The following is a 27,725-nucleotide window of genomic DNA, read 5'->3' on the forward strand; positions in this document are numbered from 1 at the left end:
TAACCTGCAATTCTAATTGATTTCAGTGAAAATAAATAAAATATCATACAGATGGCTTATTTTGTTTATTCAGAAAACACGTACAAAACCAACTAAGCCAGCAGTACTTAAAAATACAAACATAAAATGTCTTTCTATTCCACCAATCAGATTTTAAGTATTGTATTTTTAAATCTTAAGTTTATATATAATTTATATCTTTATTTATCCTGATTTTAATTTTATTTGAAAGACACCCTGAATGAATGGGACTGGAAAAAATCTGATCTCTTTTCAATCAATTATTCAATAATGAACACTTTCTGAATTCCCATAAGAAATATTTGCACGGTATTTATTTTAAAAAGAACTAACAAAAATTTGGTCTTCTCAGTGCAAAATAGGTGGGACCACAGCAATTAACAGTGAACAACTACCATATTGAGGAAATGCTTCCATTTCCTTGTTAAAATGTTGATTTTTCCAGTTTTGCCAATACAAAAGGAGTATTGATTTCCTCTGTTTTGTCTATTAAAGTACATTCTCAGCACCCCACATTTGGATGTTGTATAAATTCAACAGGCTCACGTGCACTGCATGATAAATAACCCAATTACAGGCACATATCTAATTGGCAGGAACTGAAGGTGCTGATAGAAAAGCCTCCAGTTTAAAGTGCATTACATCAGTATTTTGTCTCATTTACATAAAGTTGTAGGTACTTAACCTGAATGCCTGGCTCTAGGTCCTGCCATTCCATGTGCCACCTTCTCTGAAGCCATCTCCAGGCTCCTTTTAACCAGTTCCACAGTATATTAAAAGAAAAAAGATGGTGCACAGTCCCCTTTAAAACAGGCTTTTTTCAGATAAATCTTATTAAGAACTCTGATTGTGTCAAGGATCAAGCTATCAAATATGGCTTCAGTCATCCTCATCTTCACTGTGAATTCATCATCACCATAGGAAGTCCACTGAGATTCTTCCTTGTGGAGCTCCTGAATCTAAAATATAACATGAAAGGAATTTTGACTTCAAGGATAAGAGGTTCACAAAACTATTGAGACACTGCACCTAATCCAACAACTTTATACATGCATCATTAATTTATTTAATTTAAACCACTCACAAGAACTGGAAATACTGGGTTATTAATTCAATAAAAGGAAGGTGCTAATTTGAAGTTCTGAAGTTAATTTAAGAAGATGTGATTCTCACAAAAGGATGAGAATTTCTAGTTTAAATCCAGAGGAAATAAACAAATCCCCACTGGAAAGTCTGCTTACCAGAATAAGGTCCACTCTGTCTCTCTTACAGTTTCCATACTTGGTCATATTTAGGAATTTTCTTTTCATTTCTAAGTCATTCTTTTCCAAGTTCATTATTTTATTAATTTCACCCTGAACAAACATCTACAAAATAAAGAAGGCTGAAAAGAATTCTCCTCATAGGAAGTCACTCCAGATGAGTGACAGGTGCCAGTGTGAAAATCCAGCTTTAAGTGCAGAAACATCCCAAAGTTTAGGGGACTGATCTAGAGGTAGCTGATCAATACTGGCCACCAAACACATTTTAATCATAATATTACTTTAGAGGTTACATACAAATTAGTCATAATTAGGAGAGTTTAAAGGCCCATTCCCATTCTTAACTCCACACATAGGGAATATTTTCACTAATTAGCTCAGTCTTGTGTTTATTCAGGCATTTCAGAGTAATGCTGTTTTCTTCTCCCATCACCTCAGTTACACTGCCATAATCCTCCCAAATCTCACATTTCTTTTTGCCATTGCAGTGTCTGCTCTTTTCACTGATTCTTGTTCCTTTACTTTACACTGCCAGAACGTACCTTGACATCACTAACATCCGTCCTTTTGCAGAGATGCCTTCTGGAACAGTGGGATCCCACATTTTTTTTCATCCATGGGAACATATTTGTCTTTGCAGTCACTTGAACTTCTGCACGCAGCAACTCACAGCTCAAATCAAATATAACCTGTAACAAACTCAGCAGGACATTGAAGTCAGGAGACCTAGAAATTACTGGTCTACAGCATTCCATGGAACTTGGCTTTTCCTGAACAGACCCAAACCAGACAGTGGGTCAGGTGTCCAAGGTCTTATGGTGGAACAGTGGCAAGAGTCTGGATTCTCTGCAAGGACATTTATTCAACTGGAATTATTCTGCAGCAAACTGCAAAATACTCCTGGTAGTAGCTTTCAGTGTCCCTTTAGCTATATTTAATGTTAGCAGCTGGAATAATATTAAATATTAGCTAATATGAGTCAGCCTACAGAACACTAGAAGCATTAATTAACAGTTAGTGATTTAAAAATACCTGATTATACATCCTCTTGCTTTCCACTTCCAAATCATTCCCTGGGAGATCATTATATTCAAAGTACTTTGGCACATTGATGTTCCTGAAATTTGAATTTATGTTCTCTGGGGTCCATAATTCTTCCACAGCATATGCAGACAAATTCTTATAATAAGAACTGTTATGTGGTATCACAAGAGGAACTTCCACAGTTTTCTTCCAAGGAGCTGAGTGCCACTGGTCTAATTTGTACAAGTATTGCTTTTGTGTTTGTCTCACCAGCACATTTTGGTCAGAATTAGGCTGATCAAAATCTTCAGAGCTTCCAAAAACACCAGCATCAAGGATTTTTAAAAGGAGCTTCAAGAGAGACAAAGAAAAGCCAGATGACATATTCCATATTTCCCCACAATTTTTAGAGGTATTGAGATTATTAGCAACTGATCAAGGTTACACTTAAAACCATCTTATTCATGGGCTCAAAGAAAGGCTTACTGATGTATTATTAAAAAAACCCCAAACCTATTTTAACTGTATTTGGCAGAGTTCAGAATTAGAAAGAATTACAGTTCTGGAGTTCCATGAAAATTTTTGTCATTTGCAACATTTTTGCTTTAAATGTGGAACTGCTCTCCCCACCACCACCCTCAAAGCAATTTTCTCACAGCCAGGGGCTAGAAAGGAGTCAGGCAGATGAGCTGACAAGGGTTCAGTTTTGCTCTGAAGTTCATAAAAATTGAAGTCTTTGCAGATTTATCAGTTTTGACAACTGACGAATTCCAATAAAGAAGCCACATTTTCTTTGTTTGGACAATACACGTGCTATCCATTGGCTACAGGATAATGCCCTGAGTGAGGAATGGGTCACATGAACTGAGCAATCTGGTTCCTAACATCCACATGATATAATTTATATGGATGATGAAAAACTGGGCCACACAAATTTTTGCCTCTGTAGACCCAGCTTCAGGGGCAACACTTGAAATAAAAACATTCCTACTGTACTTACAGGCATAGTGGTTGGAGAAAGTTCTGGAGATAAATGAAGTACCTTGTCTGCTTTTGATCTGTGTTTTCTTTTAATCTTCTTATATTCTTTAACTGCATCGTCTATGAATTTAGTTACAATTCTGTCTGTTACTGTGTGACAACCATGAATGCAAAGCGTATCAAAATCACCCAGTGAAACATCAGAAACCTTTGCCGATGGTTCAGATAAAGCTGCAACTAAATTTTCTTTGAGGAGAAACACTTTCTGATTGTCTTCTTGCTTTAGGCCTTGGCTATAATTCATCATGTCTTTTTCAAAGGCACTTTTATATTTGTGTTGAGCTGTTTCAGAAAATGCAATTAAAATGTCAAACAGAAGTTTTTTACTGAGTTCACTTGCAATATCATCAGCAAGTTTAATTCTTTTCTGATCCTCTAGCAAGCAACAAATATTTTTGCTTGTGTTTACCTCATCTGTCTTGCTTTTCTTTGAAAGAGCATCTGCAAATATCCTTTGTTTTATTTGTGCCAGTTCTGTTTTTTCGTTATCTGATCCCAAGCACATTAAGTTATTTTGACAGAGGAATTCATTACAGTTACACTGGTTGGAATGGGGAAACTTTTGCCTTTTTCTAGACAGCAAGGCACTGTGTAACCTAGATTGGTTTTCTTTCACTTCTGAACCTCCTGCACTGTTTGTGTCTTCTGCTTTCTCCTCTGCAAACTTCATTCTCTGCTCAACATCTTCAGAACATTTGCAGTCTCCTTTGAGGGAGTTATCATCATCATAGAAGGAGTCGGAGTCTTCTTCATCCCCCATATAACTGGAACTATTTTTGTTAGCCCCCAACAGGTGTGAAATCTCATCAGATCTGACAAAAACCCCACAGTGCTGAGCACACTCAAAATACTTCACCCCTTCATAAGTTCCAGCATTGTCACCTTCAGCTTTGTCCAGTGCAACACCAGCCCAATGGCCACTGCCAAAATGAGTCTGGCCTTTGAACATCAGAGTTCCAGGCTGGCTCTGCTTTACCAACACTCTGTCCCCAATTTCAAATGATGATAATGGGTCGTCACTGTCCTCCTCAGCACTGGGCAGCTTTACATACGTTTTGCATTGTTTCATTGGGAATTCAGGACTTTTACTGCCACCAGAAGAATCTGTATTTGACACAGGCAGAAACTCCAAATGCTGCAAAGGCATCTCCTGTTTTCCATGCTGATGTTCTGATAGACAGCTGGAAAGGGCTGGAAATGTAGATTGTTCTGAGAGACAACCATCCTGAGTTGAAAAAGAACCACTTGTGTCTATACTGAGCAGGGGAAATTCTTCAGGCACAATGTTATCAGGTAATGGGGGTAATGCATCCATTTTCAGTGATAAATCTTCACCCAGGCCCTGACTAGACTCTGAGCCTGTCATTTGTTCCGGTGGAGATGGGAAATCATCCGTGCCAGAGGCAGGATCACCATTTTTCATTGCATCTGCACCTAAAGGGGGAGGAGGAAGATCTTCACTTGGAAATGACAAATCCTTTTTGTTAGAGGATGGCAAGTCAGCACTTCCAGAGGACAATACTTCATCCAGAGGACAAAGTATTTCCGACAAGATATCCTCATCAGTTGGAGGGAGACCCTTATCACTAGTGGAGGTTGCATCAGTGCATGAAGGGCTGGCAGCTGCATCATTCCTCAGTTTTGGGATCTCCTGAGAACAGGGTTTGTTTCTGCTGCAGCTTTGTGAGACACCCCGATGTGGCTCAGCCGTTCCCTCAGAAGGGTTTTCAGACTGGGAGGAATGTGCTGACTCAGTTCTGGAGGCATTTGCTTCATCTGCTGGAATGAAGGAAAGCAAGTGATCAGTGCAGCCACAATCCAATGCATCTCCAGGGTATTTCTGAGAGAGGGATGAAGTCTCAGTTCTGTCATCTTCAGGCAGCCCACGCTCATTGTGTTTGTCACTCGGTGATGTCTCCTTTCCATTGCTTATTGCTATTGGCATATCTTCTGAGAGATTAGCAAACATATCCCCACTGTCACAGACAAACTCTTCTGGGACACTGACATCTGTGTCCTCTCCATGTTTCAGCTCTAATACCAGGTCTGAAATGGAACGGTTCGAGATGTCGACTGCAGACACTTTCTGAAATGCTGGGGGTGAAGAGCCTGATTTGGCACTTTCACATTTCAAAAAGAAGTTGTTTGACTTGGATGATGATTCAGTGGAAGTTAATCCTTCAGAAAACGCTTTTAAATTTAGTTCTTCATCAGAAGCTTCATGAGAAATATGGTCCAAATGCTTCAAACATTGACTGGCATCCACCTGATGGATCTCAGAAGAGACAAGCACTTCCACTTCTTTAACTGGAACATTTAAAAGAATTTGTTTTTAAAATCATCATTTTATAAAAAATATTTTATAGAAGAGGTTGCTGATATATCACTTGGGATACGAAAATCTATAGTGCTCCTCACTATGATATCTAGGAGTAAATTAGGAGTTGGACTTTATGATCCTTGTGGGTCCCTTCCAAATCAAGATATTCTATGATTCCATGAAATGCAGAAAGACGATTCATTAGAAAAATGACAGAAACAGGAAATATTGCCACAATATGTAAATATTTATATTACAGAGATTATGCATACCCAGAACTATGTAAATGATATAACTGACTCATATATAAACAGACAGTTTTATTTTTTACCTGTCCTACTGAGAGTAAGAAATATGAACTGAGGATAAAACCTGGAAACAAAAATAACTCCAGCATGTCCTGTCCAAGTCTATCTTCAAGTGATCTATGTTCTTTTAAAAAGAACATCCTTAAATTCTTGAAAAACTGCCTCAAAAGAGGGTAAATTGTTAATGACACAATCAGAGTAAGTTATGATTTTGTTCTGGGGAAGCAGTATAATCATCTCTCTTAATAAACCTCCGAGACATCCCCACCATCTTGCCCAGCAGTGATTTATACATTGGCTATAGTGAGCAAGACACTTTGGTAATAAATGAGAAGATTGTCTCTCTTTCTGTCTGGATTAAAGTTTGATTGAAGTGGTTGAAACAGATTGGACATAATAGCATTAAATATGATTGACCTGTTCCTTCAAGAGTATTTTCTGCCTGAACCAGGCATAAGTTACACCAAGTAGGAAGGATCCCCAGGCCTTTCACTGGGTACTTGCTGCCATATGGATTAATATCTTCATTTTCTTTAGGATCAGTGTTTGGGTTTGAAAGAAGTGCCTTTTCCTCCAGCACAGGTTCCTAGAATATAAATATTTAGGAGACAGAGTTAATGTCTTAAGGAAAAAGTGCACATAACCAACACACAAGGCTTATTTTGACTTCCTAAAACTGCCAAATGAGTCTTGTGTTGGTCTTATCTTAAGGCAAATATAACCTGGGATACGCTTTCTTTAGGCATTAATGTAATTCCAGAGGTGATCCTTACCAGAAATGCACCCTTTTTGTCTTCTGCTGTAATGAGTGTGGCTATAGGTTCCATTCCAGCTGAATTTGTAGGTTCCAGAGGTAAGAAAATGTTATCCTGAGCACTAAGGGACTGCTCCAAACCTGGGGACTCCTCCAGTTTTTTCTGGTGTTCTACCAGTAACTCCTTGCTCTCAGTAGAAAAGCTGTAAACAGTTAGACAAGGAATTAATGACTGGGAGTTGGTTTTGTGTTTCCAAGTTAGTCAAGCACAACCAGAAGCATTTAATTTGTACCTTTATTGATTTCCTATGGATTTGCCATGACTATCTCTAGACTGTTCACATACACGTTTTCAAAGCAGCAAATGAGTAAAGCCAGAAACACTCTGAATAGAGTATTTATTTCTCCATTCTTCTCCCTCTCACTTGATCCTGTATTTTATATAATCAGTTTTCTAAACTGCATAGACAAGAATAGGAGGAAACTGTAAAAATCATCAGCACTTAAAAAGCAAAACCAGGGTCAAGCTTTGAACCTGTTTGCCTTCTTAATTTCCAATCAATTATAGCACATCAGATTTCAATAGTTTTCATTAAATTTTTCACTTTAAATATTGCATCACAACTTTATGGACATTTGGGACATCAGATACTGATTGTGATGGTGAATTTGAACTTTCCTCTTACTGCAGAAGCACAAGGCAACATTATTCATACTCAGGATTTTCCATTAGAGGTACAGTTCTAAAATAGACAGTTGAGTAAGTTATTCTGTCCAGAAAAAAAAAAAAAAGTAGGTTTCTTTGGTTTTCTGACTTGTTTTTACTTTCATTCCTATTAATACTTTTTAAAGGTTTTTATTTTTTGTCTTTAAAGGAGACCTATGTAGTATTCCCCACCGCTGATGTTTAAGGACTTCAAAATAAATATCCTAATTCAGAATATATATCCCCAATTCTTAGTTAAAAGTTTGTACATTTACAATAACCACAAGTTTCTGTATCCCTTATTTCTAGTATTCAACATTCAGTAACAGAACCCCAAACCAGCAGCTTTTTCTGCATGTTGGTAATTTATTATTTCACTTGCTTTTAGTTTTAAAAGTATTTCCCAATCCTTTCCATCCCCTTACAGCCCTGCTTATTAACTTGGTTCCTGATCAGTATAAAATATGAACACATCCATGCAGGTGGATAAATAGCATAACTACCACTCTGCACTCCTACACAGGACAGAGATCTATGGACAACCAGCCAGAATTTGGGTACATTTGAGTTCCACCAGCCCCTGGCTGCTCCAGACTGACACCAATATTCCCTGTTCTCCTATGAGCAGCCTTGTCAGTAATAAGAAGTGAAAGCAGAGCCAAGAAACCTTTTAAAGATTTCTCTGACTTGTAATCAATAACACCATGAATTATAGATCAGTTCCATGCAGGGATTTATTTGAAAGCCTTTCCCTGTGGGGACTTAAGTAAATGCACGAACCTGACTCACCATCCTGCTAAAGCTCTGGGTAACACTGAATGAAAGGGGGTTTTAATTCATATAGATAAATATATTGTCTTTAACTGCTTTTTCTCTTCCTGAAGCAAACCAGGTTTTTGTTCTGAGCAGAGTGGATACGGTGGGGTTCTCATTCACACTGCTCAGCTCCTCCAGCCCTGTGGAAAGCAGACAGGGATGCAGGGGATACAGCTCCTGGGGAACAGGAGGATGGTGATTTCTCAGTCTGACTAAACTCCTGAACTATATCTCACTGTGGGCATTTTACATGACACCTCCATGCTTCAGTTTAAGCAGAAAATTTAGCCCTACGTCTTACAAAATCCTTCTGTGGCTGAATCCTCAGTGAAGCACAAATATGCTCTGAGGGGCTGAGTGACACAGAGGCTCAGAGCCAGACGATGACAAAGGAGTGAATTTCACCAATTAAATCAATACATTTCTACTCATTCCATATGGGTATTGTGAAGCCTAATTAATGTATAGTTGCAAAGTGGTTTGGGTTTGTAGTTAAAAGCCACCATGAAAACATGAACTATCATTAGCAGTTGTGTGGCATCATTAAAGGTGCCCTGAGGAACTCACCATTTGGGACAGAATGATAAGCAGTGAACTTGATTTATCAACTGCTTGAACACAGAAGTTTTCAAAATTTATCATCGTAAATTCCCTCTTTGGAATATCTAAAGCTCACACAACTATCTAGGACATACCTGTCTCCATCTTCTCCCCTGGACTGGGTCTTATCTTCAGCAATCACTGGGAAAGGTTTTACTTACCCCTCATATTTCTTGCTCTGCTTATTCTTTAGCTGGACACAACTCTCTTTACTCCCTGACTGTGACTTTGTAGCCTCTTGCTTCCCAGCCAAAGTGTGCAGCTTTTCCTGGAGTTGTGCTGTTGAATGCTGCATCATTAAGATTTCTCTCTGCTGCTTTAACAAAAGCTTCCTTTCTCGATGGGCTGCCTTGTGGATGTTTTGCAGGTTCTGGATTTCTGCCTACACAAAGCAGAGAAAGAAAGGAGCATAACAGAGTTAAGAAAACAGAGATCTACTTAAAAATATGCATAATGTTTCTTAACATAGGGCACTATTAATCCCAAAATACCCTGAAAATTCAATATGTAGGTTTCTTCCTTTTTATAAAAGAATTTGCAGTTTTATTTTTCACCTGGGGTTTCACCTGTGAAAACTGATGACAGGTAAAGGGATATTTTGATGGGGTGTCAAGAGCTGAGACCTTTAAAAATGAATTGTCTTCAGATCATTCAAAACTACAGGGTGCTTGTAGTTCACACAAGGAATTCCTTTACTTAAAGGAGAGGTTTGCACTACATAAGGAGCAGGACAGAAATTTTCTGACTACCAAGTGTAATTATGAACCCTGCATAGTGGAATAACTGAGACTATAAAATTAGCTGTCAGATTAATTTAATATATTTCAACATCACAAGCATAAATCAGTGGAAACCTACATTATACGACCTGTTTGTTATGGCATAAATAGAAAAATCCACAATAACACTGAGGTAGCAGAAGAAAAAAAAAGATGTTTTCTTTTATCCAAGATATACAGACTGCTGACTTTGGCACAAAACCCACCTCAATGAATGTAGGAAACATGCAGAATAATGGATGCAAAGTGATTTTTAATTTTTTTTAAACGCAAACCCCACTTGATCCAGCAGCTCCAGACACCTCCCTGTGCTGCATCCTCCCTGTGGATATGAGATGAATCCCAGCTCCTCTCGCTGCAGCATTACCTGCTCCCGTTTCAGCTCCGTCAGGATTTTGTGCTGCTTTGCTGCCACAGCAGAGGCTCCAGTACTATCCTGCAGGTTTTCCAGAACACTGGAGATCAGAAGGATGAGAATCACAGTCAGATAATTAAACACCTTGAATTTACACCAGGGATGGGAGCAAAGCTCCTCTCAAAGCAGCTATAGGTATGGAAGGCTCTGCAGAAAGTTCCGATACACTCAGAGGGTGCCTCACCACTCTTTGGTGCCTGGACCGCTCCTGAAGCAACCGGAGTCTCCTGAGCTCTGGGGAGAGACAGCCTCCCCTGGGGGCTTCCACACAGTGTCTAAGCCCAGTCAGTGCTGAGGGACACACTCACTGTCCATCCCTGCGGGCACCTCATCCCGGTCAGTGCTGAGGGACACACTCACTGTCCATCCCTGAGGGCACCTCAGCCTGGTCAGCGCTGAGGGACACACTCACTGTCCATCCCTGAGGGCACCTCATCCCGGTCAGCGCTGAGGGACACACTCACTGTCCATCCCTGCGGGCACGTCATCCCGGTCAGTGCTGAGGGACACCCCTCACCATCCATCCCTGTGGGCACCTCAGCCAGTTGGTGCCTCACACAACAACCCCAGAGGAAGCTGCAGTAGAAGCTCAACCCTGCTCTGGAGACACTAAAACCATGCAGGCTCCTTTCGTCTCTTCATGTTTTACTTGCTACTTGCTTCTTAAGAAGATTTTACATTTGTTGTCTTCCCCTGAAAGGAGGAAAACCTGTCCTGGCCGAGCAGGCCTCTGCCGGTGCTGCCCCCCGTGCCCCTCACCGTCTCCGGTGGCCCAGCCAGGCCAGCTCGGCCCTGGCCCTGTCCCGCAGAGCCTTTCTCCGGAGCCGCAGGAGCACTGCCTGGTGCCGAGCCCGCAGCTCCTCTCCCCTCAGGCACTGCTCCACCACAGCCAGGCTGGAACCATGGAAGGTGCTGGAGCCTCCGAAGTGTGGAACAGCTGCGCTCCACTGGGGACAGAGCAGAGCACTGGTGTCATTGGGTGAACAGTTTGATAGAGGGGCTAAAACCAAAAAAACCCACCAACCCAGAGAAAGAAACGCCCTTCAGACTATTTCGAGAGCTGGTGTTACCTGGCTGTTGGAGCTGGCCTGGCCACTGCTCTCTCCAGAGTCCCAGGTCTCCCCGTGGGAGAGATTCACCTGAGGTGACAACAGACTCAAGGCGTGGTGGCTGTGCAGTGACTGCCTGTGATCTGCTGGCAGGGATCCCAAGGCAAAGAATTAACATCACCAAAAATAAAATATTTGAAACAGAATGAAAAAAAGAGACCCAAAAAATGACTCCCACAGTACAAGTTAACATCCATTCCTGAACTCAAGGTGCCTTTGGCAAATACTTGTCAGCTGGGCACGTGCACTGCTCTCAGCAGGAGCCAGAGGAGCCACTCCACAGGTGTTCACTGTCAGGAGCAAGGTATGGACAATAAACTTCCATATAAGTCAAATCTTGATTAACAGGTAAAAATTAAAGAGTAGGCCCATCAATAGGGTAAATAACTCTCAGCTCCCAACATGATTTTCTTAGAAGGGCCACGAGTGCAGAGGAACATGGCCGTGGTTTAAATAAGCACAATAAACATAAGTATTTAGGTCAAAATTTTCAAAATTAATTAGAAAATTGTGTTCCAGACCAGGTTAAATGGGGCATTTTCTCAATATCACCAAATCCTTAAGCTTCATGTTCACCTCCTTGAAGCACTGAGCAATATGAACCTCCTCCTCGAGGTTTTCTTTCTCCCACTATTATAGGATCCACTGGACTGTGCTCTCTTTCTATCTTCAATGCAGAGTGTCTCAGTGAACCCATCTCTTGATTACTGAAGGTAAGAAAAAGGAAATGCTTTCTTATTGCAGTCAGAGATACAATTTCAATTCCTAGCTTTCACAGCCAAGTCCTCTGTGACAAAGACTGAATCTTTTTCAAACCTTTTTCAAAGTCCCTCAAGAATGCCGCTCATTTTTATGTGATACTGAAAGTTTTACCTGTGCAAAGGTGCCTTTCTGGTAATTGCATCAATAAGACCCTGGAACCAATTCTCATGTCTTTATACCACTTTAAATTAACATAAAAAAGTGCACAGACAATATTCTAATTCACATCAATGATATGATGGTAAAGCAAAATGAAGAAAATGATACTTTTCACACGTTTCAGAGGGGTTCCTACTTTTTAAAAAATACAAAATCTCCCAAAACATTGCAAAAGCGTTAATACTGTAGTTTGGGCATAAATCACAGTAAAAAGACTATATTGGAATTATTTTAATGCCCCAAAATATTCACATAGGCAAACCACAGGCCAACCCTTGGAGTGCCTCGCTGTACCCTGCCTCCTGTACCTGGCAGCAGCAAGGTCACCTTCCAACCAGTGTCCTCTCTGTGTCTGCTCTGCGTGGTACACTCTTGTCACAGAAGGATCACTGCCTCTGGAATTCCTGATCTCCTGCACACACAGAAATTGTCATACACCTCAGTGATCTATTTGAAAGGCATGACATTTAAGCCTTTTTTTCCTCATCTTCTTGGGGAAGCACCTGGTTGTAGATAATGCTTTTCCTATGCCAACAGTTCCTAAAGAGCTGGATTAATTAATGGGCTGGATACTACTCCCAGGGAGAAAACTGTGTGGGTATATGAAGGTAAGGTGGAACAACAGCTCACAAATTGCTGCGCATTCAGAACTGCTCTCATGAGAGTTGAGGCCTAGAGGTGTTGACACAGGATCTGAAATCATGACTTACCTCTGAATTGTGCTGCAGCAGGTCCCTCAAAAACCTGTGGCTTTCCTGAACCTCTTGCTTTGCTTTCTCCCTCAGCACCATAAGCTGCTGTTTCTGCTGGAGCTGATGAAGCTGTGTTAGGAAATGACACATTATAAATGATATCTTTAACCAGGTGACACAACACCTGAGAGCTGGGGGGCAAAGGGCAGGACAGGAGCTGCACAGCCAGTTTCTGTCACATCCTGCTGCCCTGGGCAAGAAGCACAAATGCTGCTTTGGCTGCAGTACAGCAACATCTCCTTACCCACCAGAGCTATACTGAGGTCTCCAAACAGCAAACTAGGGATGGCACCTCACCTTTATAGTCCATGGGGTTATAAACCTGACTTAGATCAGCTGATGCCAAATGATTATGGCCTAAGCACACCCGAATCTGGGGATAGGGAGCACCTTTTTACCTGGGAGAGCAGGACTGGAATTCCCTTTGCTCCTTACACAGGTTTCCCACTGACCTTCAGTTTGTGAGCCAGTAGTAGGGAGGTTTGCCTCAAAATGTCCAGATGGCTCCTGTGTTTTTCTTCCAGCTCTGGGTGGCCAAGGTCTCCCTCACCTGCAGGAGTTTAGGGGACCATCACAATGGGAATGTGTACATTGTTCCTAACGGCATTTTCCTTTCAAATCCTCCCTGGGCCTATTTTTGGAAGCCTCCCTAATCTGACATCTGCCTTTATTCCTGAAATAACTTCTCTGCATACATTTACTTCTTCTGTTATAAGTGTAGAAGGGAAATGCCAGTCCTGCACCCTGTCAGGAAATGTGTGAGCATAAAGTCCTGCAAGTATTGGGAAGAGGCAGGACTTGAGGGTCCATGCCAGGAGAGAGAAGGAGTGAGGAACAATTCCTGTTCTAAGCCTGAATTTCAGAGTGTGGGTTATTGTCACTCTTGGTCCCACTTCTCCTTTGCTGCACTAACAGGATCAGAACCACTGGGTACAAAAGAAAAACTTCCCAACCTTGTGACAAGGTTTCCCAAGTGACAAAAGTCACTTCTTTGGGAACTTGAGCAGCATCCTGCGTGTCCCCTCCATCTGTTTTGGGATGCAGGCTGGTTCTTCTCTTTTGTCACAGGAGGACACAAACCCCTGGAAAAAAGCTTTCATTTTTGAGTGGGGATATTTTCCTTCCTGTTCCAGGTGCACTTATTTCACTGCTACTTCCTCATTGTACCTCCCCTGCCTGTGTGACAGTGCAGCTGATATTATGTTTACCAGCGAAATGTTCTTGGCTGCTTGAGCTTCTCAGATGAATTGCTCAGCTTATGCAAACAGGTTGTGTGTTTATTCTGTGCTGTGCCACTGTCACAGCAACCAGAGTCATAAAAGAATTGAAGTGTGTGTCATAAATAGAAATAGGTTTGGCTTGGAAACTCGAGATAAAATCTCTATCCAGGTCACCTGAATCCAAATTACCCCATGGTGCAGGATAAGCCCATGACATGCAGAGTTTGTTTTTGCTTTGCAGACTGAAGGGTCTTTAACACAGAAGGAGCAAAGATGTGGGCTTGTTTGCATGCCAGGATGGGTTTTGTGTTTATGTGGGTGTGAGTGAAATAAAATATTAAATCTTTGAGCCTGGTGCAGATTTTCTATTAGAATGCTGCTCAGTTTTTGTAAACAGCTTGATTGCAGATTTCACTTTCCTCCTACAGTGGTACTATAGGAGGCTTCTCTTAACCCCCTCCTTTTCAGAGTCAAGAGACTGGATGGAAATCTCACCCTTTATTTTTGTAATGGGCATTTCCTGGTTTTGAAGGGTGGTTTGAAAAGGCAAAATCATACTAAATTATCTAGACATGCCAAATTATGGGTTCACCCTTACAAAAAGCTTTTTGATTTTAGCCAATCTTTCTAATTTTGAGGACTGCATCAGGCTCTTTAATGCTGATAGTTACTAGAGATGATTTTGTGCAATTTTGTGCAATGGAGTGGATGAAAGAGCTGGTTTTAGTGCAGGGGAGTTTTATTAGTGGTTTTAAGCAATATCATAGAAGAAAAAGACGAGTGAACAATTCTTCCGTGGGTCCACAGATAACACTTTCAAAAGCTCCTTCAATACTAACAAATAAGGTCATTCTATAAAAAAGAGTTACAAGCTAAGTTGTCTGAGTAGCTTTTAATACTAATATCTGGGCCAGTGAGAAATATGATCATGTATTAGGATATAATTTAAAACCTAACAAATATTTTCAAGCTGTGCCTCAAACTGAACAATGCTGTTGTTCTGCCCAAAGCCCAACCAGTGTTACTGACCTCAAAGTGATTAAAAAGTTTGCTCTGATCTCTTTTCCTTCCTTTTGAACGTAATTTTCCTAATTGTGGCTATTTCCAGATGCATTTCTTGTGTTGCAACATTGTGCATTAAAGAAAATACCATCTGGCTAAACTTCACGTCCTTTTAGGTGATGATGAATGGCATTTACTGCCTACCCAGATAGCTTCAATGTGCATACACTCAGCCTTGTGAAAAAAATGCTATTTATTAAATCACTTTCCGCTGCACCTGCAGAATCTCAGCAAAGCCCTGTAGAATCTCCCTGACATATAATTAAAAAAGCCAGGCTAAAAGTCTCATTTTTCTAATCACTTGAAGCAAGGCAGAAGCATTTACTGCTGCTTTACTCAAGGACAGCTTTTTCTCTTTCTGCCCATGTCAGCAATCAGACCAACCCAGTTATTATAAAAATACATACTTGCAACTTTAGCTGTAAGCACAACTTTGGCTGCATTATTGCTGGAGGTGTATGAATATGGGGTGTAAATTGTCCTGAAATGCTGCTGTGGAGTGGAGCAGCAGATCCAGAAGGAATTTCCCCATTTGCCCCCATTCAGGCAGTCCTTCCCCTGTCCAAAATTCCTGTGTTAGCTCAATTGCTTTATTATTTCAGGATGCTCTTCAGGTAAGGTGAAATCCCACCCAGGATTTCAGCACTCAGTGTGCAGGAAAGGAGTTGCAATGATGACAGGTAAAAGGGGGGAAGAAAAGAGCTTTGGTAACTCCTGATCACAGATGAGAAATGCAGCACAGGCAGTTTGGCCCTTCTTCAGCAAGACCTGTGAGCCAAGAGCGATCCCCAAGCAAGAGACTTGAAATGTGAAGGCTCTGCCTGTTCCCCCAGGAAATCCATGGGCTGATCTGCACTCTGGAGAACCTCGGAGAATCTGTATTTCCACAGCTGCTGAATCAGGTCCTTCTCTCCTCTCTAAACACGTCTGGTATCCCACTTGCCACTGAAGAGTGGCTGCTTACCAAACAAGGGGATTAATATGGCCTGTGCTGCTCCTGTGCTCTGCATATTTTGTGTTTATATAAATCCTCTGGTGTAGAGGGCTGGCCCGAGTTCAGCTTCCAGCCAGATGTTGCAGCACGTGGCAGTGCCTCACCCTGCTGCTGCCCCTTCTCACACGGAGCTGCAGGACAGCTCTTGGCTCAGGATAGCAACAGAGCTGGGCCTGAACCTGGACCTAACCAGAATCCTGAATTTCCGTGGAATGCTCCTTCTGTTCCTCATCAATTATTCTAAACTCTCTCAGTCAATGACACCATCATTGCAGACAATTCCAGAGGTGCTGGAAGGGAGACTGGAGCTCACTGGAGCTGTGGGAAATACAAAACACAGCCTAGGATTTGGGAGGGAACACGAAGAACTGCCTTAGCTCAATGCTCTCCATCAGACCACAATTAGCTGAAGCCATGCTGATACACTTCTGTGCTGATTCCACTAATTTAATAATTTCTCCCTCTTCCAGAAGCAAGAAGGCAGCTCCCTCTAGTGATAGGAGAAAATATGTCAATCAGCACTTTAGGGGAAAGATGATACATGTAAATATATTTCCCTTGTAGTTCAGGTTAAAATTCTGCATTTTAAGAACAGTGGGAAAAATTAAATTCACTTTCCTAATGCAAATTACTCTGAAGCAGTCACCATGCTTAAGCTTCAACATTTAGAAAATACTTTTTTAACAATTAATTTGAGCTTAAATTTTGCTATCTCTGAAATACAAAAAAAAAAAAAAAAGGAAACAAAAAGTCTGGTCTGATGAAATGAGACTTCTGGCTCATTCAGTCCAGTCTGGCTCAAAGACCATTCCCTAGATTGTAGGAAGGGGCACAGGCAAAGTGGTGTATTTTTTTGAAATAATCAAACTATTTATTTAATAGAAATACAGAAATTTGGGTACTGTGGGCTGTATTCAGAGGACCAGCTGAAATAGCAAGGAAAGTATAGCTCACCTCCTCAGCTCCCTGTGGGAGAGACCTGGTTTGGCAGGAATGACAGAAAGATTTTACACACTGGTGTAATATACAAATCTCTTCCTTATCAGCTCATTGGTTATACCAAGTTTTGTGCCTAAACTGATGAGAAATTCATATAAAAGCAATGTGAAATAGTTCCCAGTGCTACCTGTGGAGACAGTTTTTGTTCACCACAGCACGTGCTTATAGGATTTGCAATTCTGGATTTTATACTGGCTGTGTGTAAAAAGAAAATTCAACAATTCAGGACAAGTTCACTGTCTTACCCCAGGCAGTAAACAGACACAAATATTTTGTGAATATCTTCTTCTGTCTGCTTTAAGATGTTTAAAATGAATTTTGTTATTTTGCCAAGTATGTCCACTACAGAAAATCTTTCTTTGACACAGCAGTGGGTGGTCAGGTGACGTGTGTCCCTCTGGAAGGTAAATACGTGCATTTGGCAGCAGTTGTAGAATTACACCTCATTATGCTGCGTGTGCACGGTGACTTCTGTGTCCTGTGAAAGGACAGAGCCAAACTGCTGGGCGATGCCTCCGAGCAGACAATGCAGCCTCGAGCCTGAATGCCCCGTCCCTGCTCAGGGTGGTGACAGACCCACTTGTGACCCATATTTCAAACCCACATTGTGTCCACCACGACACTTCTGTGCCACCTGTGCAGCAGCAGGGCCGTGGTGGGAGTGCTGCTTCCCAATCCAGCAAATACTTCCCAGCTCCTGCAAATACTCAGGGAAGGGGAAGGTTTCTCCTGGCAGAGACACGAGGTAGCAGCTCCTGTTGTTTCTGTGGTGAATAGTGGATGGATGGGTCTTGCAGAATTGGGGCCCTTAGTTATTAATAGTAAATAAATAGGTTGTCTTTCGCTTAGGGAAAAACACTTCAGACAACAGCCTTGCTGCCCAATCGTCTGAGATGCCCAATCGTCTGAGGTCCCTGGGGGTAGGGAGAAGCACAGTGAACAATGCTGGCTTCTCCACCACCCCAAAATCCAATATTATGTATAAAATATTGTGAGGAAAACAATGAAGAATCCTTAATAAGAGCAAAGGCTTTTTGTAAGTACCCTCTTTGAGGAAAGGTTATCTGATCTTGTTCTTTTGTCTGGGAAAAGCCCTTAAAACAATGCACCATCTGCTCCTGTTTGGTGGGAGCAGGCAGAGATCTCTTCAGACAGAGCGGTCGCACGCTACTGGTTGGCTTTTAACCCTTTCGGCCACAAACTTCCCCTTGTTTCCGTGCAAACCTTTGCTCCGGGCAGAAGTGGCGATGTCCTGCACCCTGGCCAGCCCTGAGCACCCTGCAGCACATCCCTCCGCTCCCCCTGCATCCTGCCCACGTCCTGTGTCTTGATGTCTCTTGCTGTCCAAGGAGGACAATATCCCACACTGCTCAGATGGGATAATTATGAAGAATTGATTGTAAGGCTCCCAGACCTTCAGATGATGCTGGGAGGTGCTGGAAATGTCTCTGAGCTAAATGGGGTTTGTTCCATCTGTAGCTGTCACTGTGAGCTGAATTCACACCTGTGACAGGACAGCATGGAAAAGGCAAAGAGTTTCTATTGCATTTCACGCAATTTTAGTAATAATTTCATATAATCTCTTAGATTGTACATGAATGTTGAGAGGACAATTTTTCATGTACCCTTTTTTAACCTTCAAAATCTGGAACAGAACCATCTATTTGAAATTGCCCCTCACCCCAGAAGATTTTTCAGCCCTAGCCAGAGCCATTAGCAAGAATTCTGTTGCACTGAGGGACTGTTCATTCTATTGCCACAGCACAAGAAGTACCTTGGGAGGGCACTGAGTGTCCCTCTGGGAGATGCCACCTTACCCAAGTCCTGCTCAAAGCCGTCAGTGCTCAGAGTGGCAGAGGGCTGGAAGCTCAGGCTGTCCCAGATCCTCAGGTTCTCTCCACGAGGCTGGTTGGCCATTTCCTCTTGGTTCTGAACTTTCAAAGTAGTCTCACATCCATAGTGATCCCTCCGTGCTGTGAGTTCTCCCTGCGGGCTGTGTCAAGGTAACAACAATTGCTAAGTTTTTGAGATGTGTATAAAGCAATCTTTTGAACTAAAAAACAAAAGTTCTTTCATTTGAACAGAACTGTTACGTTTTGTTAAATGGAAACAAAAGGCTCCCTGAGAAGTCATACCTGCCAACGTACAAAATCTCCTGTCTTGTACCTTGATGCTGTCAGGAAAGCTAACAGCAATCATTGTTACCTACTCTAATTACTGCTCTGAAAGAGCTGGGTATTTTTCAAGCTGGTGGCAAACAGAAACAACAACCTTGCAGTGTGGAAGCTTAATTTATGAGGGCTGCATTGTACAATCTGTGCCATTGTTGGGACTTGGTTGCACAATCCAGCTCTGAACCTTGGCAAAGAAATCTGTTTAGAAACACAAAGTACTGAGCTCTGTTCCAGTGTTTCTGGGACTTGTGCTGAGCATGACTCTGGCCCAGCTAAAATCTGGGAGTGATAAATATGTTTTAATATTTCAAAACAATGTCAGCACCAAGTCCCGCAGACGAAGACCTCAGCTAATTGATTTTACTTTGTTTTGGTCTGTAACTATCTGAGCTTAACTAAAAAGATTAAGAAAGAAGGTGTGAAAATGGGCATTTATTGATCAAGCCTCAGCTGAACCACATGCGGGAGCACTGAGACACTGAAATGGTGACAGATGTTTTCTTTTTTATACAGAAAAATGAATGTGGAATTTTTTTTTTTTATCGGCAATCAGCTTAGGGAAATCTTATTTCATTTTTCTCATTAATAAGCTTTTCTTTGTTTTTCATGACCCAGAAACTGCTAAAACGATTAGTACAGCTTCCACTAACGCGTCTTGGATGTAGTCTTCAGAAAGTGGGAGCAAAGGTGGATGAGAGAGAAAGAACAGAGGAAACAGGGATTTCTTAAAAAGCAGTTGTAATATTCATTGATTAAATGTGCTGAGTTTTGTCTCTGCATTTGTGTTGTGATGGTTGTTTAGGCATTGTTTTCTCTGGCTCTTGGGAAATGCCTACTTCTCTTTGGGTCTGTGTCCTGGCAAGGGCATTGGTGGAAATCAATGCAGATTCTACAGAAAATACTGGGTTTACACAGCAATGCCTGCCCTCCAGACACAACCAGCTCTGCATAAACCACCACAACTGCCAGATGAGGCTCTTTGGGTTTGCACAAAAGAGAAGGTGTTGCTGGGTCCACAGGAGGAGGCAGAGCTGTGATCCAACAGGTGACTCTCCAGCCATCACCCTCTGCCCTTCAGGCCACCCAGAGCACTTTCAAATCTGAACTTACAGCAAAAATGGTATGATTTTTTTGACTCTTGAGAATGTAGCCACTTATAAAGGTAACTGAAACAAAATAAGATGGAATTGCCCGCACATTTTCTGGCGGTTTGGAGAATTCCCATCAGTGAGTGATTTGCATCAGCAACAAATCTCCGCCAGCCGCCCCTGCGGATGGCAGAGCAGCCAGGCATGAAATGGGAACATTTCTTATGGAAACAGGCACCTGCGGGATTTCGTGCATGAACATGAGCCGCTGTTTTCAGGGCTATAATTAAACATGTAAACAGCAAACTGTGCTGTTGAAACTGGCTGTGGAGAAGGTCATGCTCAAGAGCACTGAGTTTGGAGCGCTGGGTGCTTTGTATTTGTGAATGAGGGCGGCACACAGTCAGTTTTAACAGGTGGCTTTGTTCAGATCAGGTCTTGAGAGAGACAACTCTTGGTCTGTTGTAGTCAAATGTGGACTCCTAACTCCTTAGCAGTGGAAGTCAGAGCACAGACCCAACTCAGCTGCTTTTACCATCACATTTTCTAACCCAGCTCCAGCTACATCAATGAGAGCTCTACAGAAACAGGTTTACAAGACCGAGAACACAGCACTGACCCCTCCTGTTAGCACAGCCTGTGAAGTTTTGTGTGCAAGTCAAGAGACAGGCTCCCTTCACTGCTTGCTAACACTCCCCACAGAGAATGCATGCACTCACAGTGCAAATGTTCTGGAGCAGGAGAAATTCTGGCCCTGCAAAGTTCGTCAGTCACCTCCTTAGAGCACCCTGGTGCTCCTTTGTCAGGTGGCTTTCTGTCTGATCTGATCTGTAGTGAATCAGTTGATACCAGATCAACTTCAGGAGTGTCCAAGCTTCAGCAGAGGTGCAAAATTAGACTCTAGATTATATGCAAATAAAAGCTGAGGACAAAAGACAGGCTTTTACTCTGAGCCTTTGTATTAATTATCTCCTTTACCAGTAGCTAAGGAAGGGTTAGGCATGGGGTGGTCTTTCCTTTATGTTGTCCCCTCACTGTCACTGCTGCTGCATCACAGGGAGCCCTCAGCCCACCAGGAGATGAGTTTGGAGTCATTCACAATACAGCCACACTTTCCACTTCTAATCTCTAAATACAGCGATATTTTATCTGCAAGTAGCTCTCCTCATCTTTTGAAGCAACACTTGCAAGAGGGTTGTGATTTATTGTTTGAGAGGTTTTATTGGTGTTTTTTCAGTGATGCTCTGAGGACTTTTTGACTCCGGCTGCTTTGCTTTCTCAGTAATTGCATTGTTCAGCAGATCAGTGCAATCTGTCTTATTTCTCCTTGGTTTGATGCTTGTCCCTTACAGCTGGGGGGGGCTGTTCCTGTTGGGCCCAGGGGGTCCTGCACCTACCATCCATTCCTGTGAATTTGGGTTGTGTCAGGACAAGAGTGATGGACCCCACGGCTGCTGGGCTGTGCTCCCCAAGGTTCAGTGCAGACACAGCTCTGACTCTCTACTGCACACTCTCAGTGCCCAGCGCTCATGTTTTATACATTTGCCATTTTCTGTGACAGAACAGCTCCATAATCCTTGCAACTGATCTCTCGGAGCAGAAATCAGCCCAGCCTTTGTGAGTGTGGTGGTTGTGCACAAAGAACAGGGGTTTAACTCTCAGTAATTCCAGTAATTACTCCTCATAACTTTGGTAAGCTCATCTGTCTGGACTTACCTTTCCAATTTTCATTTTCCTCATGTTTGCTTTGCGCTGTAAAGCTGTAAACAATCTTCTTGAAAAGAATGCTGGGCCTAATATCCCACCTTCCGTTAAAAAGAGAAAAAACACTCCTTTTCCCATTAGAGAAGTTTAGCTGCAGGTAGTTTGGCACAGCCAGCTCATTCCCAAGCACCATCAGAGTGCCCATGGAGCAGAGCCAGACTGTTCCTGCCTGGGCAGGACCCCACAGCACCAACTCCTCATCCTTGTCTCTGAGCGGGACACCGGGGACGTGCAGGCCAGTTTGCTGCACATAGGTCCTTTCTTTGGTAATGCCTGTCCAGGTCACATTTAATCTTCCAGGGCTCAGGGGATTTATTCTCTTGGGGAAGACGTCTCTGCAAAGTCGTGTGGCCTCTGTGGGGACTCTGGCTTTGTCCTTCTCTGTGGCTGGGCACAGACACACTCTGACCTGCAGTTAATGTTTGTCCCTTCATGGTCCCCCTGTCACCAGAGAAGACCCACCTGGGGCAGTTTGCTCTCTAAGTCAGGCCAAATTCAAAGGGGTTTCTCTCGACTGCTCTCTCCATTAAATATTTAATTAACGTAGGCTGACAACAACCTACATTAACGTAATCCTTGTTTCTACAAGTTTCCTGTTCCCAAACCAATTTTCCACAATATCACACGTGTGCTGTCCAAGGAAAGGTGCTGTGTGTGAGCAGGTGTTGCTCGGCACGCACACAACCCACAGAGCTGCAGTGACGGGAATCCTTCACCCACTTTTAGTGGCAGCAAAGCGAGTGAAAGCAATCACACGAAATTAATCTTGTAATTATTCCCCGCCCGAAGGAGGCCGGGGCAGCTTTACCCGGGCGCTCGCTCCGTGCCCGCGGCTACCGCCGCCCTCCGGTGGCGAGAGAGCGGCATGGCAGCGCGCCCGGGGCATCACCGGAGCCGGGGTCCACCGACCGGACCCGGGGATCCGCCGCTCCCGGGATCCACCATTCCCGGGGAAACCACTGCTCCCGGGAACCCACGGGACCCGGGATCCACCGACCGGACCCGGGGAAACCACTGCTCCTAAGGAACACACCGGACCCGGGATCCACCGACCGGACCCGGGGAAACCACTGCTCCTAAGGAACACACCGGACCCGGGATCCACCGACCGGACCCGGGGAAACCACTGCTCCTAAGGAACACACCGGACCCGGGATCCACCGACCGGACCCGGGGAAACCACTGCTCCTAAGGAACACACCGGACCCGGGATCCACCGACTGCTCCTGGGGATCCACCAGCCCCGGGGAACTCACCATCCCCGCTATTTATTTTAAGTCTGTGTAGCACATTTAGCAGTGGATAATATATCCAGCTCTGTTATTCCCAGTTTTCCAGCTACATGGGGTTGGGTTTACATTTCCTTTCTTACTTGTGGAAAAACCTAGGCAGCAGAAGGGGAAGTGATGTGTCCAAAATCAGTGGCAAAGCCACAGATAAAATTATGAAATGTCATTTCACAGATGCAATGAGAGGGAAGTGAAGCCTAGAAGACCCACTGCCCTGAGTCTGGCTCCAAGCTGAATTGGTGCTCCTTATTTTAAATACATGTGCATGAGGCGCATTTAGCAGAGAATAAAATATCTGGCTTTGTTTACCTTCTAGCGGGGAATCTGTGAGCTGGAGAGGCTGGGCTGGTTATTGGCTTTTCATGCCACAGACTTACGTCCACCTTGGAGCCCTTATGCACAGGGAAACCTTTTTAAAAGACAAATGAAGACATTTAATAAATATGGTCTTCATAGAAATGAAATGGCCCAAGCTTTGGCATCTATTCGCTGCCTACTTACGTGTGAGCACTTCACCTCCATACAGCTCTTCTTATTCACAGGTTTTTAACTACGTGGGGTTAAGTTTATAATTCTTTTACTTCTGGTAAAGCCTAGGCACCAGAAGGTGAAGTGACGTGTCCAAACTTGATGGCAAAGCCACTGATAAAATTAAGAGATGTACTTTCACAGGTGCAAGGAGAGGGGAGGAAAGGAAAACCTAGGAGAGCCACTGCTCAGGGATTTTCCAAGACACAACACTTCCAATAAATAGCCAAGGGGAGATGAAGCCTAACCCCTGCTTGTAGCTTTGGAAGACCTGGGCAGTGGCACCTGAGCATCCCTGCTGTGTCACGTCAAAAGGATTTACCTTGCAATGTGTTCCTCAGGTCTCCTGCAGAGCTGTGGTGCCTCTGTCCTGCACTATGAGTGATCCAGGGCAATTCTTCCCTCTCAGCATTCCCACCAGGCAAAGGAGTTGGCATTTCCTTCTGTCTGTCCACGGCTGTTGCTCCCTCAGTGCTGCCCACCAGGCCAATCCTGCCCAGTCCATGACATTCCCTATGGGATGCCTCATGTAGCACATCAGGATCTGTGGTGTCCAGAAGCATTTGTACAGTCATTGTCCTGTCTTGCTCATCCCTGGAAGTCTCAGGTTCTCGGGCAGAAGGAGGCTCACTGTAGAGGTCCAGAGTTGTGCCTGTTGATTGTTTGTCAGCAGAGCCTTTAACCCAGCTTGCTGCACTCAGCCTCTCCCTTGCCATGTCAATCTTTTCTGCAAGTTCCTTGGACAGACTATGAATGGTTCTCACTTGATCCTGCTTGCTTCTGTGTGGAGAAAGTCCAAAAGATGAGTCCTTGGAGGAAAGTTTTGCATCTTTCTGAGGAGCAGAAAAGCTCAGAGGAGATGAATGCAGAGCTGGGGGAGAGCAGTCCCTCAAGTCTTCACATTTCAGAGGACTGAGAAACCAGCACTGGGATTCCAGTGGTGCTGCAGGACCTGATGCCTCCCCTTTTTTAGGTGATTGAGCTGTTTCTAGGAGTTGATTCCTGTCAAAAGAAACAAAAGAGAGGAGTATGTCTGCAGTGTGAGCTGAGAAAGATGCTTTCTAGGATGCCTTTTGAGTACCTGCCTCTGTGATCTTTAGGTGATAGAGGAGAGGATGTTTCATCCATCCAGGCCATGAAACTCGTTTCCAGGATTCCCCCACTGGTTTGCTCCTGAAAGAGAAGAGCCCATCAGTGTAAGCACTAAACAGCTGGCAACAGAAGGGTAATATTTGGCTTTTATTCCCCTTAATAATTGGCTCATGTAACAGGAAAACTGCTCACACCACACAGCCAACCTGTTTTTTTCACTCAGGCAATGGAGATTTCCAGGGTTTTAGCCCGAAGTCAAGGGTTCCAGCCCTACTAATGAGCCCAGCAGTTTATGCCATAATTATAAGCTAATTGCTCTATTTTTCTAGATAAAACTTTTTCTCCCTGGCACTTCAAAGCATTTGTATGAAGTGTTTCATGTCCTACATGGTGCTGCACTGATCAAGATTGGAGGGGGTTCAATCTGCCACTCCTTAGGACTCACAGGCTCAAGTTCACACTGAGGATTTCCTTTGGCAGAACCTGTTTTCCCAATGGATTTGTGCATCTCATCAGGACATGATTTCTTCCCAATAGCTTCTTTTTGCTTCCTGTACACTTCTTGTAACCTCTTCTTCCTCATCTCTGCAGCCTGCACCGAAGACTTTTTCTCTTCGAGGAGTTTCTTCTTTCTTTCTGCCTTTTTTCGGTACATAAATTCCCGAACGCTCTCAGGGCTGTAGGGGTGAGGTTTTTTAAGGTTTCCCCTCCTCTTTGAAGGTTGCTTAAGGTTTTCTTTCTCAGACCCTTTCTGTCTCTGAGGAGATGCACTTTTTCCTCTGCTGCAGCTTCCTGAGGTGCTGGGTTTGGCTCCATCTTTCACTAATGAAGGTTGTATCCCTTCCCCACTGAAGGCAGAGGGAATGCCCCAAAGTCCTGGTGAAGGAGAATGGATCCCTAGAGATTGCTGTTTCACAGCATCTCTGGGGAGCCTGATTAGTCTGTGTTCCTCACAGGACTGGCTTTGCAAGAGAAGGTTTCTGAGTGCTTGGTTTGCATCCCCTGCTGGTGCACTGCTGCCCCTTCCAGCCTTGCTGGGAGCAACCACAGAGCTTTGGAATCCAGGGCTCTTCCCCACAGGTTCATTTCCCTTTACTCCGGAGCTGCTTTCCATTGCTGGCATTGCCCCAAGTCCTCGACCTCTTTCCAAAGGTTCTGTGGGAAAGATTTGGAAACAACAATGATGTAATTACTTCAGAGAGTGACAATTCCTGTGTCTACAGTGTGCATCTCCCAACCTGCTTCCTACTGCAGCTCTGAGGACTATTTGCACATGTCTGTTGTAAAATCTGGGATATTCAAGGGAGAAGATAAATCTGTAAAGGTGAAAGGTGAAGTTGCAGTGGCCATTTTTTTTTGCAGGAGCCATTAAAGAAAGGTGCTCAGAAGGGCCTGGAAAGCTTTTTTCAATTAGGTTTAAAAACCCCTGTTTTAGTTTGTGTGCCAAAACAACCAGTGCTGTAGAGGGGCAGCTATACCAAAGGTCTTTGCTGTGCTCTGCTCTCCAGGTCTGCTCCTCAAATGTGGAAATGGAGGGGGTGGACCCAGCAGCCTTCTAGCCAACTTCTGACCTTCTCTCCATGCAGAAACACCAGGTAGATTCACACCTGAAACACAGAGTTTGTATTTAATTATTAAAGCCCCACATGTTCTTTGAAAGATTATTGTAACTCTCTTATTCAAGTCTATTTAATGGTGATTTCCAGGAATCACAATCAAGGTGTGGGGAGATAAAAAAATCAGTCAGAGCAGGTTTAAAATTTTTTTAAAAGTTGGTGCTACTTTGATAACAAAACATTTTTAAAGCACTCAAACTTTGGAGGCTGCCAGGGTCATGAATTAGACAAATTCAGGAGTGCTACATGTGAAGGTTCAGTGCTTTCCCAAGGCTTTACCATCAGCATTTATATCATTTAACACCTGTGGTATATTCACACAGTTCTTACTAGTTTTACTCAGAAATCACTGACTCCCAAAGGCCTCAAGTACACTGAGAAAAGGTCAGGACTTCCTGGGTACCAGCCCGTTTGAGAACTGAAGGCAAGGGGATAACAAAATTATTCTTTTCCTTGTGATTACTTCAAACTCACCAGAGGAAACTAATTCATTTTTAAACTGGTGAGAATCAGCAGGATGTGGTGTGGAAGAATCAATGAAGGATACAGGACGAGGGACAATGTATAATGCAGAAATAAACAGTGCAGAATGCAGCACAAACAAATTACTCTTGCTTAATAGGTGGTGTCACATAATAGACAACATTTATCACTGTTTTACTTCATAATTTCAGATTGCATTCACAGCATGCCAATACTTGTGCATTTATGTATTTATTGCAAACACTTCTCCAGCACAAGGTGGCTGAACAGGTACTTAGCTGGGTTTCGCATGGAAATCCTCACCCCCAAAATCTCCCCCAATTAAAACACTCACTTTTTTTTTTTTTAATAGGAAGGATTTTACTCTGAAATCAGTATCAGCCTCAGCTCATGTGGTTCAGTGCTCAGTCAATGGACTGAGCCAGGCTTTTCAAGCTGCTGCTCATAACTTGTCTGTGTGCTGAGCTGTGGGCAGCATCTCGGGGTCAGGGCAGCTGCTGGACACAAAGGACTTTCCAGAGACTGACTGGTCAGTGGGATTGCCCTGAGACTCCCCTATGCTTTGGGAACAGTGTAAGGCAACATCTTC

General features: G+C 43.2%; 1 protein-coding gene across 1 annotated transcript; it reads right to left on the bottom strand.

Moving 5' to 3' along the window:
* On the bottom strand, positions 1-26,640 carry CCDC187 (coiled-coil domain containing 187). Its single transcript, XM_039561988.1, has 21 exons — positions 26,516-26,640; positions 25,483-26,192; positions 25,027-25,118; positions 24,268-24,947; positions 23,727-23,826; positions 18,920-19,095; positions 13,280-13,377; positions 12,786-12,896; positions 12,384-12,487; positions 11,731-11,861; positions 11,116-11,237; positions 10,805-10,992; positions 9,998-10,085; positions 9,013-9,233; positions 6,749-6,932; positions 6,393-6,561; positions 3,307-5,654; positions 2,316-2,657; positions 1,826-1,972; positions 1,263-1,388; positions 1-980 (listed from the first exon to the last, which is right to left on the bottom strand). Exons 2-21 carry the CDS (start codon positions 26,158-26,160, stop codon positions 795-797), a joined length of 6,291 nt encoding a protein of 2,096 aa, XP_039417922.1. The 5' UTR covers positions 26,161-26,192; positions 26,516-26,640; the 3' UTR covers positions 1-794.
* Between the last annotated feature and the right edge of the window lie 1,085 nt (positions 26,641-27,725).

This window comes from Corvus cornix, chromosome 17 (assembly GCF_000738735.6).
Source record: "Corvus cornix cornix isolate S_Up_H32 chromosome 17, ASM73873v5, whole genome shotgun sequence".
In the NCBI taxonomy this organism is placed as follows: domain Eukaryota; kingdom Metazoa; phylum Chordata; class Aves; order Passeriformes; family Corvidae; genus Corvus; species Corvus cornix.

Bases quoted from the DNA above. Each gene is read 5' to 3' on its own strand.
- CCDC187 (XM_039561988.1), bottom strand. From the start codon at position 26,160: ATGCCAGCAATGGAAAGCAGCTCCGGAGTAAAGGGAAATGAACCTGTG. The intron at 24,948-25,026 runs GTACTCAAAAGG...TTCTTTTGACAG, and splicing joins CCTAAAGATCACAGAGGCAG to GAATCAACTCCTAGAAACAG. The intron at 19,096-23,726 runs GTAAACAAAGCC...ACCTTGACACAG, and splicing joins CACAGATTCCCCGCTAGAAG to CCCGCAGGGAGAACTCACAG.